Source organism: Perissodus microlepis, chromosome 18 (genome assembly GCF_051167445.1).
Source record: "Perissodus microlepis isolate ML-2025 ecotype Zambia chromosome 18, ASM5116744v1, whole genome shotgun sequence".
NCBI classification, from domain to species: domain Eukaryota; kingdom Metazoa; phylum Chordata; class Actinopteri; order Cichliformes; family Cichlidae; genus Perissodus; species Perissodus microlepis.
Genome location: NC_140478.1, coordinates 36278649 through 36293611, shown reverse-complemented (window position 1 = coordinate 36293611; position 14963 = coordinate 36278649). Strand labels below are relative to the sequence as shown.

The window sequence follows — 14963 nt, the reverse complement described above, 5'->3', positions numbered from 1 at the left end:
TTATCATCTCGATATCTCTTGTCCTTCTTTCATTTCAGACGTCTTGAAAACAAGTTTTAACAAAGTCCTGGAGAAGTGCCCAATGCTGGAGGACCTCCTGCTTTACCCCTGGCTCAGATAAACTCCTCTCTGACACAAACACACACGCATACTGAATTCACATCTTGCCATACAAATGTGATACAGTAACCAACTTTCTTTCTTTCAGAAAAAAAGAAAATTGGGAGATTCAAAATTTTCCTCACAGTAATGTTTGCATCAGTCTATCAGATGAATCCCCTCCAAGTCCAATATTTACATCAGTTACAGTGATAATGCTTGGTGTCTACTTTCAGCCACCGCAGTAGAATGCCAGGAATGAATCTCATTGAAATTGTAGTTGCATTTGCTATTTAATTTAATTGTCATGGATGATACACAGACAACCCAACAGCAAACAGAGGAAAACAATGGGCTTAAATACACAGAGGGATAAATGAGGGAATAAGACACAGGATGAGAGCACAGCTGCGAGAAATCACAAACAACAAGACCATGGGGAAGGAAAACTGAAAACACTAACATAGTCTAAGGAGCTTAGAAAGAAAACGTCTGGACTTCTTTAAGTTGCTTGAAGACGTTGAAGCAAAGTTTAAGTTCTTTTCATCTGAGAAGGTGAAACATCTTCAAGCAACTTCAAGTCCAGACGCTTTCTTTCCAAACTCCTTAGACTACGATGACCTAGATGACTGAGAACCTTCACAGACATGAAAACACTAACATAGCACACAAGACTATCAAAGTAAAACAGCAAACAAGAGACTTTTACAAAGACACAGAGTTGACACAGAGACATGACTGACTGGGGAGAAATTGGGGAACATGGAAAGAAGAGTGACTAGACATGACACGTGGGACACAGGGGCAAGGCAAAGTAACAGAAACCTAAAGCCTAAGAATATAACACAAGAAGAAAACAATAAAGAGAACCAAAAACATACATAAGAATAATCAATGAATATAAATGAACAAACACAAAACACTGGGTCACAGACTCAGTACCATGACAGTTAAATGTACATAATAAATACTTTAAATTAGATGACAATGTAGCTGACACTGTGTTTATTAGTGTGTGGTCAACCACAAATCTTCATACTGTCATCCATACATGAGGTCTTTATACAAACGATGAAAGATAATGAAAGAAACTGTTTAATTGATATGAAATGATTGAATTATATGAAATATTATGGCTTTGTCTGCCAGAGTGTTTTTCTGTGAACTACTTTGAACTACTGGCAGTCAGTGAAGTCACTGAAAGGCAAGATTCTATGTTGTGTTGCCGTAGTTTCCAGAGTTTACTTATAAAGCTCACTAACAGAATTCAGTTAGAAAAGTCAAGGATTTGAAGGGCGCACATTTGAAGGAATATTAACTCAATATTAACTCATTACGGTTTACATTTTCGAGTTTAAAAGTTCTCCGAAATTACAATGAAAAAGGAAACAAGAAAAATTACCACTCCAGCCGATAAGAAAGATTCAGGAGATCAAGGTAAGTAAAATAATAAAATCAAATCCTGGTAAAATCCAAATCCTAGAAATGTTGACACTGTGTGAATCATTTTTGGAGCAATTGAATCATATGTTTGATTGAAAATAGCTTTAATACAAGATGTCTAATCAAAGAAAGGTTACCGGTCTTTTGGTAAAATAATGTAATAAGTTTATTCTTGGACTCAACAGTAAAAACAGACCAACAAGTGTCATCAAGATCTAAGACTTAGTAAACCTAGTATCAATTCGCACTGGTCAGTTTTTTTATCCCAAGAATAAACTTGTGATAATTTAAGCAAAAGCAATTTCAAATTCTTTGCCAAACTGCTTCCAGTCCTGATGTCGGGGACTCTTTTTCACCACTGTGTTGTTGTCGTTTATAGATTGTAAGAGCAGGACTGCTAAAAGAAAGGCCAGTCCTGAAAAGAAGACCCCAATAAAAAGGAGGAGGGTCGCTGAGCAGGCTGGTCCTTCCACCAGCTCAGATGTGGTCAGAGGAGTGAAGCGCAAGGTTGTGCAAGATGAAGAGGGCACAACAAAGAAAGCAAAGAAGGCTAAACTTCTCGACCATATGAGGGGTGACAAGGAGCAAGCATCCTCCTCGTTGGACTCTGGTAAAGGTAGGCTAATTAGTTGAATAAGGGGGTAGATTAAGTGTGCTTGCTAGGTTTAAGATATTAGTGTTTAGTGTTTGTGTCTATCATCCAGTGAGCTGATGTGCTTTTGGTGTTTTCCACATCTCCAGACTTGAACAACAAACAGGTGTGCGCAAAAAATGGCAAAAGAAAGGCCGCGGGAGACAACAGAGAGTCACCCAAGAAAAAAAAAAGGAATGTGGACCAGGACAAAAAATCAGTGGCAGACCAAAAACGTAAGTAGCAAGCAGCTTGGGTTTTATATTCAGGGGAAGGGCAAAAGGAACATTTAGGCTACAGAGGAGAGTAATTTGTGTCACAGCTGTAATAAAACAAGATTTGTTGTTTTGTCTGTTCAGGTGAATTCCAAGCCAGATATGTGGAGGAGTACCAGCTCGGAGAAGGAGGCTGCGGAGCAGTGTTTGCTGGCTACCGGATAGAAGATCGTTTTCCAGTAAGTGTTCAGATGATGGTAGTAAGACAGGCAGTAACGCAGATAATGGATAATATCGTAAACTGAGACGTCTGCTGTGTTTCCACCTTTCATTATGTCATACTGAGGAAATGCTCACCAATGCTCTGTGTCTTCTAGGTTGCCATCAAACACATTCCCAAAAATAAAGTCTACTGCAAAGTGGCGGTAAGCGTCCAACACTTGAATTAGTTTTACATTACTGGATTGAATGCGGCGTTCCTCATCATCCACTTTGTTGTAATATTTCAGGATGAAAGCGGGAAGAAGCTCTCAGTGGAAGTGGCCATTATGGTTAAACTTGCAGGTGAAGCAGAAGGGTCAGTGGGAATATCAGCACCTGTGTCCTTGCTGGAGTGGTTCGACCTTGGCAAAGAGCTGATCCTGGTGCTGGAGAGACCTGTCCCCGCTGTGGATCTGCAAAAATACAAAGCAGAAAATGGAAGAACTTTACCAGAGGACAAGGCCAAGGTAGGTTGACTGGGAGAACCTTAGACTGTACAGCATTCAATCAAGGCAGAAAAGCATTAACTCATTATTGTGTTTTTCATCTTTTCCAGGTCATTCTGAAGCAACTAGTTGATGCTGTAAAGGAACTTGAGGATAAACACATCTTTCATCGGGACATCAAGGGAGAAAACATTCTGATTGAGACCGGCTCAGATGTGCCTCGAGTTCGCATCATTGACTTTGGACTGAGCTGCTTTGTTAAGCAGCGATCTCTGTATCGCATCTTCTATGGTAACATATTCTGCTCCTGCTTTTCACAGATGTAACAATTTGTGTCTTTTGTTTTAGAAGAAATTGCAATTGTGTCTGTTTGTTAGGCACGCCTCTTCACACCCCTCCCGAGTGGTACAGGAGGAGCTGCTACAGGTGTGGACCCACCACGGTGTGGCAAATGGGAGTGGTGTTGTATGAAGCGCTTCATGCACGGGACTTTAGTACCGAGAGGTTCCTCACAAAGAAACTGAGCATCAAAAAGCGTCTGTCCACAGGTAAGAAAACTTCACACTTCCAGATTCACTGATGCCTTGGATCACTAGAACTATCATCTTCATCTTTTTGATCTTTTCTTTCTTTCAAGAATGCCGGAATTTCTTGGACGCATGTTTAACTACAGTCCCGGAGAAGCGCCCAACACTGGAGGAGCTCCAGCTTCACCCCTGGCTAAGATAACACACACAAACACACAATTCACACCTTATCATATAAGTATGATACATTGTAGTAACTTCCTTTCTTTTTTCTGTTGGACAGGAATAGATAGAATGGGTCAATCTTAAAAAATAAATAAATAAAAATTTAGCTTTTTTGGAGTTCCTGTAACCCCCCCAGCCATCCCAGGAAAGGGGATCTCTCTTTGAATGGGCTTTCCCGAGGTTTCTTCCCATCGATCTGGCCCCCTGGGGAGTTTTTCCTCGTCTTCATAGAGAGCTTGGGCTGGGTCAGGAGCTCCATCAAAACTGTCTTTATTTGATGACTTTAATGTCATCAAATAAAGATGTGTTTTACTTAAAGTAAAATTTGATCAAAATAAAACTTGTTTAATTCATCTTTGCTGAGGATTCTCCTTCATTACTATTTTGTTTTGTTTTTTTGTTTTGTTTTTTTTTACCCATGGTGCATTTTGACAAATAAGAAAACTGAATCAGGTTAAAGTGTGCACAAAGAGAGTCACACTGCAAATGATCTGAAGACTTGCATCTGTTGCTCTAACCCCCAACTAGTTTAGACAGATTTCCTGGTTCTACCAGAGGTTTTTTCCTTCAAGAAGGGAGTTTTTCCTTCCCACTGTTGCTGAGTGTTTGCTCATAGTGGGTTGTAAAAGCATAAAAGTTAATAAGAGGCATTCATAGCAGAGTTATCACAGCGGGAACTATATAGCTTAAATGTACAATTTCTACAGGACGAATTATAACTTCATTATGTATAAAAGCTCCTGTGGATAATTACTCCTATTTGTAACTTTACACAAGAGAAAGTTTGCTGTCACACTATTTATAACAGGTTGGATTTTGTCCTCTGAGTTGAGCCTTTGGTTGCAGTTTATTGAAGAATTTCCTCTAAAGTAGCTGTTGATAAAGATTTAAAGTCCTGTTTATATACAGAAATATGCTTTAGTTCATGTTTTTTTACATGTCTGCCTCAGTGGATCAGTAGAAGATCTGGCACAGGAAACTAGATGATGAAAAAAGGGTACGAATACACATATATATCTATATCTATATAGATACAGATATATACACACACACACACACAGGTTGCAACGTAGTATTTTCATTTTTTCTTAGCATTTCTTTAACGTCTTGGTGCAAAAGAATACCTGCATTTGTGTGTAAAGAAATGTTACATATATACTAAAAACAGTTGGAAAAAAGAACTACAAATTTGGAAAGGAATTTATTCATGTTCTTACTCATAGATGGAGTACATGGTTTAAAAAACACTGAGGAAACAGATATGAGGCGGCTGTATCAACATAAAAACATTAATACAGTTAAAAATGAATAAAAAGTTGCACGCTTAAACTTATTTCTCTACAGTTTGTACAATTAATCCATGTAACAATAGGTTCTCTCTTAATATAGTAGTTAATTAAAATATCTTTACATAAAAATACATTTTTAAGTACTCTCCGGTGGAAGTCTGTTGTGGCTTATGTTTCTAAATGACACAACCATAAAGCAGCCCACAGAATATACAAATATGTCTTTGATAAGTGAATGTTGGCTCCCACAATGGCCTGTTAAGTTATTGCAAAAATAATTTACTGCATAATATGTCAGATTAGAACATGTTATAAGCACAAAACTGAAGGGGAAACAATAAAAACAAAAATTAAAAAACAAATACTAAATTAAGTTAAAGGATATTTCTTACTATACTATATAATTGTATAATGTTGCGTTTGATTGCAAATGAAAACCCACCAAGAAAAAAAGAAAGAAAGAAAAAGAGAGAATAGAGTTTGATTTATTCAAAACACATTCTTTTCTTTTATTTAAGCTGTAGCGAGATTCAAATGGACAAAAGAGAAAGAAAAATATTACAGATTTGTTTTATTAATCATGAATAAACTTTATTATACACAACTCTAAATTTCAGTTGGTCTTAGTCAGATGTGTTTTTAATTAAATCCTGCAACACTGTGCTCGCTGCCATCACTTTATATCTTAGTGTGCAATTCAAATATATACTTATTACAATATTTTTCCCCCTTAACTCTCAACTCGCGTTTTTAAAATATCTGTGATCATATTTGTCCGTTGACTTCTGTCTGGGCCTCGAACGATTCATCAGACAGGTTGGCAGCCTCCAACTGATGCTCCAGACTTTCATCATCGCCTCTATTCTGATCAACTCTTATCTTAAACTTAGTGATGAACTCATTACTGGCCAGCGCGCCCTCCTTTTTAGGGCACGTGGGCTTTGATAACAGCCGGCTTTCCAGTCGCTCTGCAAAGAAAATTCACAACACATTTCTTATTTGGTAAGCTTGTTAACAAATTTTAGTTCAGTTTTGCTGAAAGTTATAGCATGCATCAGGTAAGAAGCAATTGGTTTTTAAAAAGCATATACATTCCCCAAAACATTTTTATTATGTGCATTTTGGAGAATAAAAGATTGTACACAATTTCCCTTTTTAAAGTAAAAAGATTATTAAGTCTAATTCTTACTTATTCAGTAGATTAAAGTATTGAAACATCATTATTCATAAAATATGCACATTACAAAATTAAAGTTATTCAAAAATTACTCAAGTACTTACTCCAATACTCACATTATTCAAGTAAATTTAATTTTTGCCAATGTAATGTCACATAAAATCTTAATCTGAATAAGGGATTTGAACCCCACTGTCACGGCCAGGGGATCAGCAGGCCGCTGACTAGTAGTGTTCTCTCTCTTGCTCTCTCTCTCTCTCTCTCTCTTGCTCTCTCTCTCGCTCTCTCGCCAGGGCGGAACTCATGGTGGGTTCACGCCCTCGGCCCACGCCCCTCTGAAGAGGAAACACCTGGGCCTCATCAGTGCAGCCAGCATTTAAGCCAGGGAGTGGCTTCTACTCATCGCTGGATCGTTGTGTGTGACTCGCGTCAGTGCAGCCCGGCTCTGAGCAAGTTCTCTTTTGCTTCCCTGTGCAAAACCTCTAACGTGTGTTTCCTTCTGTACATAGATCCCCTGGACCCGACTCTGCATTCCCCGAGCGGATTCCCTTTTTGTGTGAGTGTTTGGAGAGAGAGTCAGAAGAGGAGCAAGTGTCTTTTCCCTACCTGGATTTCCCCGGAGCCTTTTCCCTGTCACCGCTTTGTATATAGCACTATCCCCTGCACTGTTTGTATATACACCTGGTGGAACTGTAATAAATACTGACTGTGCCTCTGAGTCCTGCGTGTGAGTCCTCAAGCGAACCGTGACACCCACACAGATGAGAGCTTAGCAGTGAAGCTCTCTCTTAAAATTTGAGTTATAAAGTCAGAAGTTATCACTGACAGAGATCCATGTTCTTTTAACATAAGAAAGAATATTTGCTGAAATTGACATTAATCCAAGCCCTTAAAACACCATTTTGGATTAAGCATTTCCTTTTAGAAAAGTCTTCAATGAGCAGGAAGCTCCAGTACTGAAAAAAGAAGCCAACATCAACTGCTAAACGTGCTAAAAGTAAGTAAGTCCCCGTAGACTCCTATGATCAAAACACATACAGTATAAAAGTTATAGGTTACAGATCTGAAAAGTAAAACAAATGTCAAAGTGCAAAAAGACTTATGGTCCCATAGAAGTCTATTCCATTTGCCTGGAATTAGGTGAACACCTTTGTGACAAATTTAATGGCTCAGTCATTTGTTTCATGTCATATTTAATAAAAGACTGACATGGTGGCATGTTGAATTGTCCATTTTGCACATATTTGGTCATTCTAAGCGTCAGAAGGGGAAAGATCATTCTGGGAATGCCTACTGGCGAAGGACGTGTGACTGACAAGTCCAGTGTGTGAAGTTTAACTACAGTCTAAGGAGCTTGGAAAGAAAAGCATCTGGACTTCTTTAAGTTTCTTGAAGATGTTTCACCTCTCATCTGAGAAGCTTCTTCAGTTCAGAATTTCTTCAGAGAACTGAAGAAGCTTCTTGAATGAGAGGTGAAACGCTCTTCAAGAAACTTAAAGAAGTCCAGATGCTTTTCTTTCCAAGCTCCTTAGACTACGATGACCTGAACGACTGAGAACCTTAACAGACAGTTCTTCCCTTCATTCATCATGCCTGATTTCAAAACACCAAGATGGCAGTCGTGAAAACACTCATCTTGAGTCTTCATGGGACTACGGTGAGATCAGTTATGCCTCTTATGATGCTGTCTCAGACTTCAAAGCAGTATAAAACATGTTTGCAGCCTGTAACAACTGTGCATGCGGTTATTTTTCGTTTTAAGATTTCCGTGTTTAAATCATAATAAGATTTAGTTTTAATTTTAATTAACTTGAGGTGAGTCAGATTCTTTCATTCAAGTCACTGAATGAATCTCTTGACATGTTTGGGGGTAGGTGCCTTTTGTAGCATTTTAATGCAATTATCTGACAGATTATATGGTCTACACTGTTATTAACTATACTAACACTCTGTTCCAGAAGTCTGTGCTGCAAAGAGGCAAAGTGAATACGGCACCTGCAGGAGTAATGGGGGTCATCAGTCGGTTCAGCTGGATGTTCCAGTGCCGTACATGTTGACTGGCATTCCTCAGCCTCTCCTGAACCTCCTGGAAACAAAAATCATGCAGGCATCCTCATCAGTGTTGTTTTAGAAGAGCACTAAATACGATGCTGCTCACAAAGCCAGTCAAAACAAACTTGTTCACCTCCAGACGCTGGTGGCTTCTTTGGCGAGATGCCTGCAGATCCTGGAGCTCCTGAGAGGCAGAGTTGAGGGCTGAGGGGGTGTCCTCATCGGGACTGCCATCTGACAGCTCCTGTATGGGGCTGAGGTTTTGCATTGTACGTTGCTGCTCCTGGAGGAGCTGGAAATGTTTCTTCTTTTCATCTTCAGCCTGCAGCAACCTGAAGGAGGGGAAAAAGGGAAGAAGCAACTGAAAATTTTAATACTTCTCATGGATATATCAGATCTCCATCACAAATAAAATAAGTTAGAAATCCATTGTTACCGCTCAAGCTCCAGTCTGGCCCTCTCCTCCTCCAGCCGAGCCTGGATCTCCATATTAAGGGCAACTTCCAGCTGCTGCTGTGTCAGCTCCAGCTCCCTGATCCTCTTCTTCTGTTGTTCAGCCTCCTTTTCCTTCACCTGCATCTCAGCCTGCATGCTGTCTTTTATCTATGCACACACACAGCTACATAAACAGATGCACCAACAGAGCGGTATAAACTGACCTATTCCTGAATCACCTTTTCCTGGACTGTCATAACCATTTTTCCAAATCATTAAAGACTAGGTGTGAATTTTATAATGACAGTCAACATTTTGCTGCAGTTCTCAAAGATCAAAGTCAAGGAGAAAAGACTCTGTACATAATTGGTGTCAAGTGGAAAACTTTTTTTTTACCATCTCAGCCTCTTTCAGCTGTCTTTCCAGTTCCATCTGCACCTCCCTCTGCTTCCTCCGCTCTCTCTCCTCTGCCTCCCTTCGGCGAGTTTCCAGTTCCCGTGCATGCTGTGAAACCGATGAAAGAGCCATTGTTTGGTTTGTGTTTTCACCTCTATCCAGCAGGTACACCAACAGTCCAGCATAGAGCGGCTGAGTGAATGTGGTCTGGACTCTGTGGAGGAGAGTCATGGTTTCAGAGACGCTGTAGAACATAGGTGTCAAACTCTGGCCCGTGGGCCAAATTTGGCCCGCAGCCTACTTACATTTGGCCCGCGAATACATACCAAATTACTATCAGAGCTGGCCTACTGGTATTATACAGCTAATATATATATTGTTTAGTATTAAGCTTTGCTTGTTCCATATTCAGTTTTTCAGCAAAACGTGTTTGAGTCCATAAGAAAAGATTCATTCTTATATCTGGAGGAATAAATATATTTCAATAAATATTAACGTTAGCCCGCGACTTTGTTCCAGTTTTGAATTTTGGCCCACTGTGTATTTGAGTTTGACACCCCTGCTCTAAAAGAACAATAAATGTTTTTCCACAAAAAAGCAAAACCAAAGGCTCTGAGCCTGGCCTTTTAATGGCTTCACCTACTTTGGAGTTTTTTAAAAACTTCAATACTAGCGTTTTATCTTTCCTGACTTTGTTTAACTTTACTTTTAAATAACCCTTTAATCTCTGGGAAATAATAAAATCATCTTCAGTTTTAGTTTTTTCTTGAGCAAAATACATAGAAGACAGCAGATGCATCCAATAAATTTCTCCCGAGTAGGCTGACTCAGTCAAAAAGGCTCACTGTCTGGTGATATATCTTAATCTCGTGTGGTTTTACATTGCTGTAAAAACTTTATTACTACAGATATCTAATAAAAAAACAAAACTGCTGTCACAGCCACTACAAACACAGACTTACATTGAGTTCTATGATCCAGAGCATGGTGATGAACAAGAGGTCAAAGGTGACAAAGAGGCAGAAAGTCCTCCTCACATCCGAGATGCATTTCTTCTCTCCGATGTCGTACGCCTCCAATCTCACAGAAACGGCCGGGGAGTTGACAGACCCCATGCCTGTTCTGACAGGGATCTGTGAGTAGCTACCGCTGCTGCTGCCTCCACCACGTCGGCCTTCCATCGCTGGCCACCCCACCTGGGCAGGGCTGGCCCCACCTACTGGTCAATTTTAGGAAAGAGTCAGAGGTGGAAGATCATTGGAGCTGGAAGCGAGGCTGGTGTTGGTGATGTGGAGTCACTGTGTGGAGGTTAAAAGCATCACTGCATCTGTAGAAAAGAAGATGAAGAAGGTAAAGAAATGGCAATCTCCTCTCAGGGAGTAAACCTCAGCGATTTTCTAAAGCATCTAAGTCTTTGTAGACATAATAAAAATTCTGACAATCGTCTGCTTCTTTTTTTGAACAACATAGTAAAGCAGAATAAGCTCCATCAGGCTGTGGATTTACATTGTTGAGTTAGATTTTATAACGATTTGTTCATAATACAAAGCTTTTAGAGATCTTTGGGCTTTGCAGTGCTAAGAGTGTTTATGTTTCTGGTTTCTGAGAGCAGAGCTAAAAACAAAACAAAACAAAACACAAAACAAACAAAAAAACAAGCACAACACAACCCCCCCCAAAATCTAATTCAAACCACTAGTCATGCACAAAACCAACCATATATATGCAAAGTTGTTGATGCTCTCTGTATGGTTGCCACTCAAACTCTTCACCGTATCTCAAAGACTGAACCCTTCAGGAGAAACTCATTTCTGCTGCTTGCGTCTGTGATTTCTTCACTACTCAACGTTTCTGAGATCTGGAATGCAGATCGACTAGTAAATCAAAACGTTCACCTTCTGGCTCAGTTCTCCCGTCACCACCACAGTCTAGTGCAACACCTGAGGTGTCGGATGTCATCCCAGCCTGTTCACATCCAGCAGTAAACTCTCTACTACATGGTGATTGTTCGGATGAAGCCAACAGAAACACAATGTCTGAAAAAAACGTTGCATTACATCTTTTTCTTCATGTAAACGAACGAAACTTCTCTCAAATCCATCAGTCTTTTCACTTACTCTTGAGTTAATTAATCAATGTTTGCATTTCTTACCATTTCCTGCATGAAGAGATTACAACAGCTGCAACTCATTATTTTACAGTACTGAAGTGAGCAGCTTCAAATTGCTCTTTCACTTATAACTGAGCTTAAATTGGACTTTTCTACTAAAAAAACCCTGTAAAAATCACTGTCACATGACCCAGAAAAAGATTTCCGTTATCATCTAGCTTCAATGACTTTTGGACCTCATACCATTAAACATGTTTACACTGTCTTTGTTTTAAGGAACTGAAACCAGTTGTGCTTTTGCTTTAACTGTCAGCTGCTCTGATACACAGAAAAAAAAGGCAGGATGGAAACGTGATTTGTACAGTCTGGTCCCAGCAGGTTTTCTCTGGTGATGTGGTTTCACAGTCTTGTGACTTTCATGTTTTACATGAATTAGTCTTTTTGGTTCACAAAATGCATCTATTTTAGGGCTTTAGTCAGGTTTAAATGACTGTTAATTACCTGAAAAATAAATCTGTTAAAGAACCATTCAGTCACTTTGTAATGGGACGTATCTTCAGCACAATCGTATGTACTGTGCACCTGAAACTAATATCGTTCACCATTTGGCGCTTCCTTCTCACATGCCAGAGAGCTATTACAGTTACACCGCAGATGGTGTCTAAAACGATTTAACCCTCAACTTCCTAGCAGTTGCATCATTACATTATTTCAGCATTTGCAGTTATTCCAACTGTTTTATTAATCCTTAACATACTTTTCATTTACTTGTTCAACTTTACAAAATGCCAGTCAAAAAAAAAAAAAACCCAGAAAGTATACGGGACATTGACTGTCATTCAAACCTGAACTTTACCCAGTATTTTCCACATAAATCAGCTAGCACCAACATTAAAACCAATTACATTTGCCACGCTGCAATGGATCCTGGTTTTTATGTGGATGTTGTTTTCACACAGACTGCCCTACTTAAACATTATTACAGCCAAATTACACCTCCCATATGGCAATGGCACTCCCTGACGGCTGCAGCTTCCCTTGGAAGTCTAATGCGTCAGACCGGAGCTTAATTACTCAGGAACAACAACAACAACAACAACAAAAGATAAATCCACATATATATTAGCGTCTGAGTTGCAAGGGCCAGCAGTCAAAGCAATTTTAAATGACATTTTATTTAAACATATGGGATCCCAGCACCACCCTCTCCCCAGCCACCTACTCCACCTCTTCCAAAGTGAAGGTGTGGTATCAGGGTGCTCAGCCCCGCCGTGAGATGTAATGTCTCCAGCACGTCCTGGGTCTGCACCAGCTTACAAAACAAAGAAACAGATTAGAGCTGGGGACCTGTCGCTGTTCTAAATGTCTTTGAGTGGTTACAATTTCCACTGCTTCAAATCTGTTAACTAACAAGTTTTCATTTAAATATGTGTATGAGACTCCAACGTATTTACAAGTAGTAACCTCCAGGTCTGAAAAATTAATCCAGAATGGAAGTGCAAACAACTAACAGGAGCAGTTCCTCTGAAAGACACCAAGGCTGGTGCCAATTCCCGCAGTTAGAGCAACAAATACTGAGGCAGCAGTTTGAACAGGCTTGCCAAAGCTGGACACAGCGGAAGATTGAAAAGATGTTGCTGGTCTGATGACTGCTGTGACATTCAAATGGTAGGGTCAGAATTTGGTGTAAACGACATAAAAGAATGAACATCTTGCCTTGTATTAACATTTCAAGTTGCTGATAGCGGTGTGAGAGTGTGGAGAATATTTTCTAGGCATACTTTGAGCCAATTAGTACCAGCTTAGCATTGTTTAACCACCACAGCCCAGCTAATGCTGACCATGTCTATCACTTTATAACCACACTGTACCCATTTTTTGATGGCTGCTTCCAGCTCAAATCATCTCAAACTGGTTTCTTGAACATGAAGATGAGTTCACTGTACTCCAATAGAGCATCTTTGGGATGAGGTGGAACGGCAGATTCAAGTGAACAATTAATGAACATGACTTCATGACGCAGTTCTGTCAGCAACAGGGGTCATACCTGCTATAAACAAGGTGTACCTAACAAAGTGGCCAGTAATTGCATATATGCTGTTATGATGGATGTTTATAATAAATATTAACTGAGAGAGAAAAGATACACCAAAGCTACTCTAGGGTAATAACAAAACGAGGGAAATTAACAAACTACATCTAACTGTTTTGGATTCAGAACAATTATTTTCAGCCTTTTATAAGGATTAAAATTTATTTCTGAATTAATTTTGGCAGCTTGAACTAGTTAAAGAAGATGCTGCCTATCCTGACATTTACATGAAAAGTCAAAACTAATATTTAAACACAATGACGACAGATTCTAGGCAGACAATCCTGTAAAACATGGAAATATGAAGCATCTCTGATGGCTCAACACAGTAAGAAGAAGGGATGGAAATGATGTATAACTCGTTGAATACTGGAATCAGTGTTTTAAGCTGTGATGTAATAAACTAGTGGTGGGAAAATGAAAAAGAAAGAAGACAATTGTTTCCCTTTTGTGTTTTCCCGATTATGTGTCCGATATTTAAAAAAAAAAAAAACTATCTATCATGTACAAACTCTTAACAGGAATAAACCTGAAACCAATTGTTCTGCTGGGGAAGTTTCGTAAGCGGCACGAAGTTTAAAAAACAACATTCACCTGAGGGAGGCCCCCAGGAGCTCAGGTCTGACTGGTTTCAGCGACCAGAAACTGGAATGTACGGTGAGCAAACTGTGTTAAAATGCAGTGACTGATAAAAGACGGATGAGCACCATCACCATCACAATTAGTTGATCAATATTCTCAATAATATAACAAAAGGCTTTCTCACAGACTGTATTATAATACAAATACAAACCACACATGGATTATTGCATGGTCCTGAAGCCAGCAGCGCCCTTGGTCATGAGATTTGTTTTAAATGTTTGCTGTATTATTGTTTTTAAATCATTGGAGTATACAGATTTTAAAAGTGTTTTATGATTACAATAGTTCGTAAAGTAGCAGAAGTATTCACACATCACAGTGACGGAGGTTAAAGGTTAATTATCAACCTTCTGTGGAGGAAATAAGGTGCTTGTTGTGCATTACGTTCAACATTTTCCTAATGTACCTTCAAACAGCTAATACCGCTTGAGCATTCCTGTCTGTGCCTAATGTCAAGTCATAGTCATGTAGTTTCTCTTTTCAAGTTCTTCTTGATGAAAATCACACTTTAACCTTTGACTTTCATAAATGATGTGACAGACTTAACACCATGTTAAGTCTATTTGGCAAATTCTGATCAATTATGAAGGATTATCCAGAATATTCTGACCGGCTACCTTTGATAACGCAGAAACAGAAATCTTGAGTTGTGGTATCAGGGTGCTCAGCCCACAGATATTGAACTTCACATACCCCATCTGCCTCCATTTGGGACTGCAATGGCCTTAAAAACCCTACACATATCTTCCCTACTTAAGTGCAGCCTTTTTTCTAATGGAATTACAATATCGGCATCTGGTCTCTGACTTCTCATCAATTGTGTGGGCGTCCTTTAGAGGACATTTCATCGGAATAAAGGCAAATACGGTGGTGCCTTTATCTGCAGAAATATGTGGCCTGTAGCCAGTGGGTGGGGCACCACA

General features: G+C 39.5%; 2 protein-coding genes across 3 annotated transcripts; one reads left to right on the top strand and one right to left on the bottom strand.

The window, feature by feature from the left end:
- The first annotated feature begins 2606 nt into the window (after positions 1-2606).
- Positions 2607-4259, top strand: LOC146368876 (serine/threonine-protein kinase pim-2-like). The gene is made up of 4 exons (XM_084911379.1): positions 2607-3116; positions 3206-3386; positions 3473-3643; positions 3733-4259. The coding sequence occupies exons 1-4, from the start codon at positions 2937-2939 to the stop codon at positions 3822-3824; spliced, it is 624 nt and encodes a 207-aa protein (XP_084767505.1). The 5' UTR covers positions 2607-2936; the 3' UTR covers positions 3825-4259.
- Positions 4260-5901: 1642 nt separating this feature from the next.
- LOC146368875 (uncharacterized) lies at positions 5902-11221 on the bottom strand. 2 transcript variants are annotated; one of them, XM_084911375.1, is made up of 7 exons: positions 11092-11221; positions 10159-10523; positions 9197-9304; positions 8802-8968; positions 8499-8697; positions 8309-8399; positions 5902-6104 (listed from the first exon to the last, which is right to left on the bottom strand). In XM_084911375.1, the coding sequence occupies exons 2-7, from the start codon at positions 10375-10377 to the stop codon at positions 5902-5904; spliced, it is 987 nt and encodes a 328-aa protein (XP_084767501.1). In that variant the 5' UTR covers positions 10378-10523; positions 11092-11221. The 2 variants fall into 2 exon arrangements, with proteins under 2 accessions (XP_084767501.1, XP_084767499.1); XM_084911373.1 differs by lacking the exon at positions 11092-11221 and having other exon boundaries at positions 10159-11078.
- Between the last annotated feature and the right edge of the window lie 3742 nt (positions 11222-14963).

What these genes read in the sequence shown, in the direction of transcription:
- LOC146368875 (XM_084911375.1), bottom strand. Translation starts at nt 10,377, where the DNA reads ATGGAAGGCCGACGTGGTGGAGGCAGCAGCAGCGGTAGCTACTCACAG. An exon ending in TCTGGATCATAGAACTCAAT is followed by an intron (nt 9,305 to 10,158) that starts GTAAGTCTGTGT and finishes TCGGTTTCACAG; the next exon opens with CATGCACGGGAACTGGAAAC. An exon ending in GAAGCCACCAGCGTCTGGAG is followed by an intron (nt 8,400 to 8,498) that starts GTGAACAAGTTT and finishes TTTTGTTTCCAG; the next exon opens with GAGGTTCAGGAGAGGCTGAG.
- LOC146368876 (XM_084911379.1), top strand. Translation starts at nt 2,937, where the DNA reads ATGGTTAAACTTGCAGGTGAAGCAGAAGGGTCAGTGGGAATATCAGCA. An exon ending in TACCAGAGGACAAGGCCAAG is followed by an intron (nt 3,117 to 3,205) that starts GTAGGTTGACTG and finishes CATCTTTTCCAG; the next exon opens with GTCATTCTGAAGCAACTAGT. An exon ending in TCTGTATCGCATCTTCTATG is followed by an intron (nt 3,387 to 3,472) that starts GTAACATATTCT and finishes TCTGTTTGTTAG; the next exon opens with GCACGCCTCTTCACACCCCT.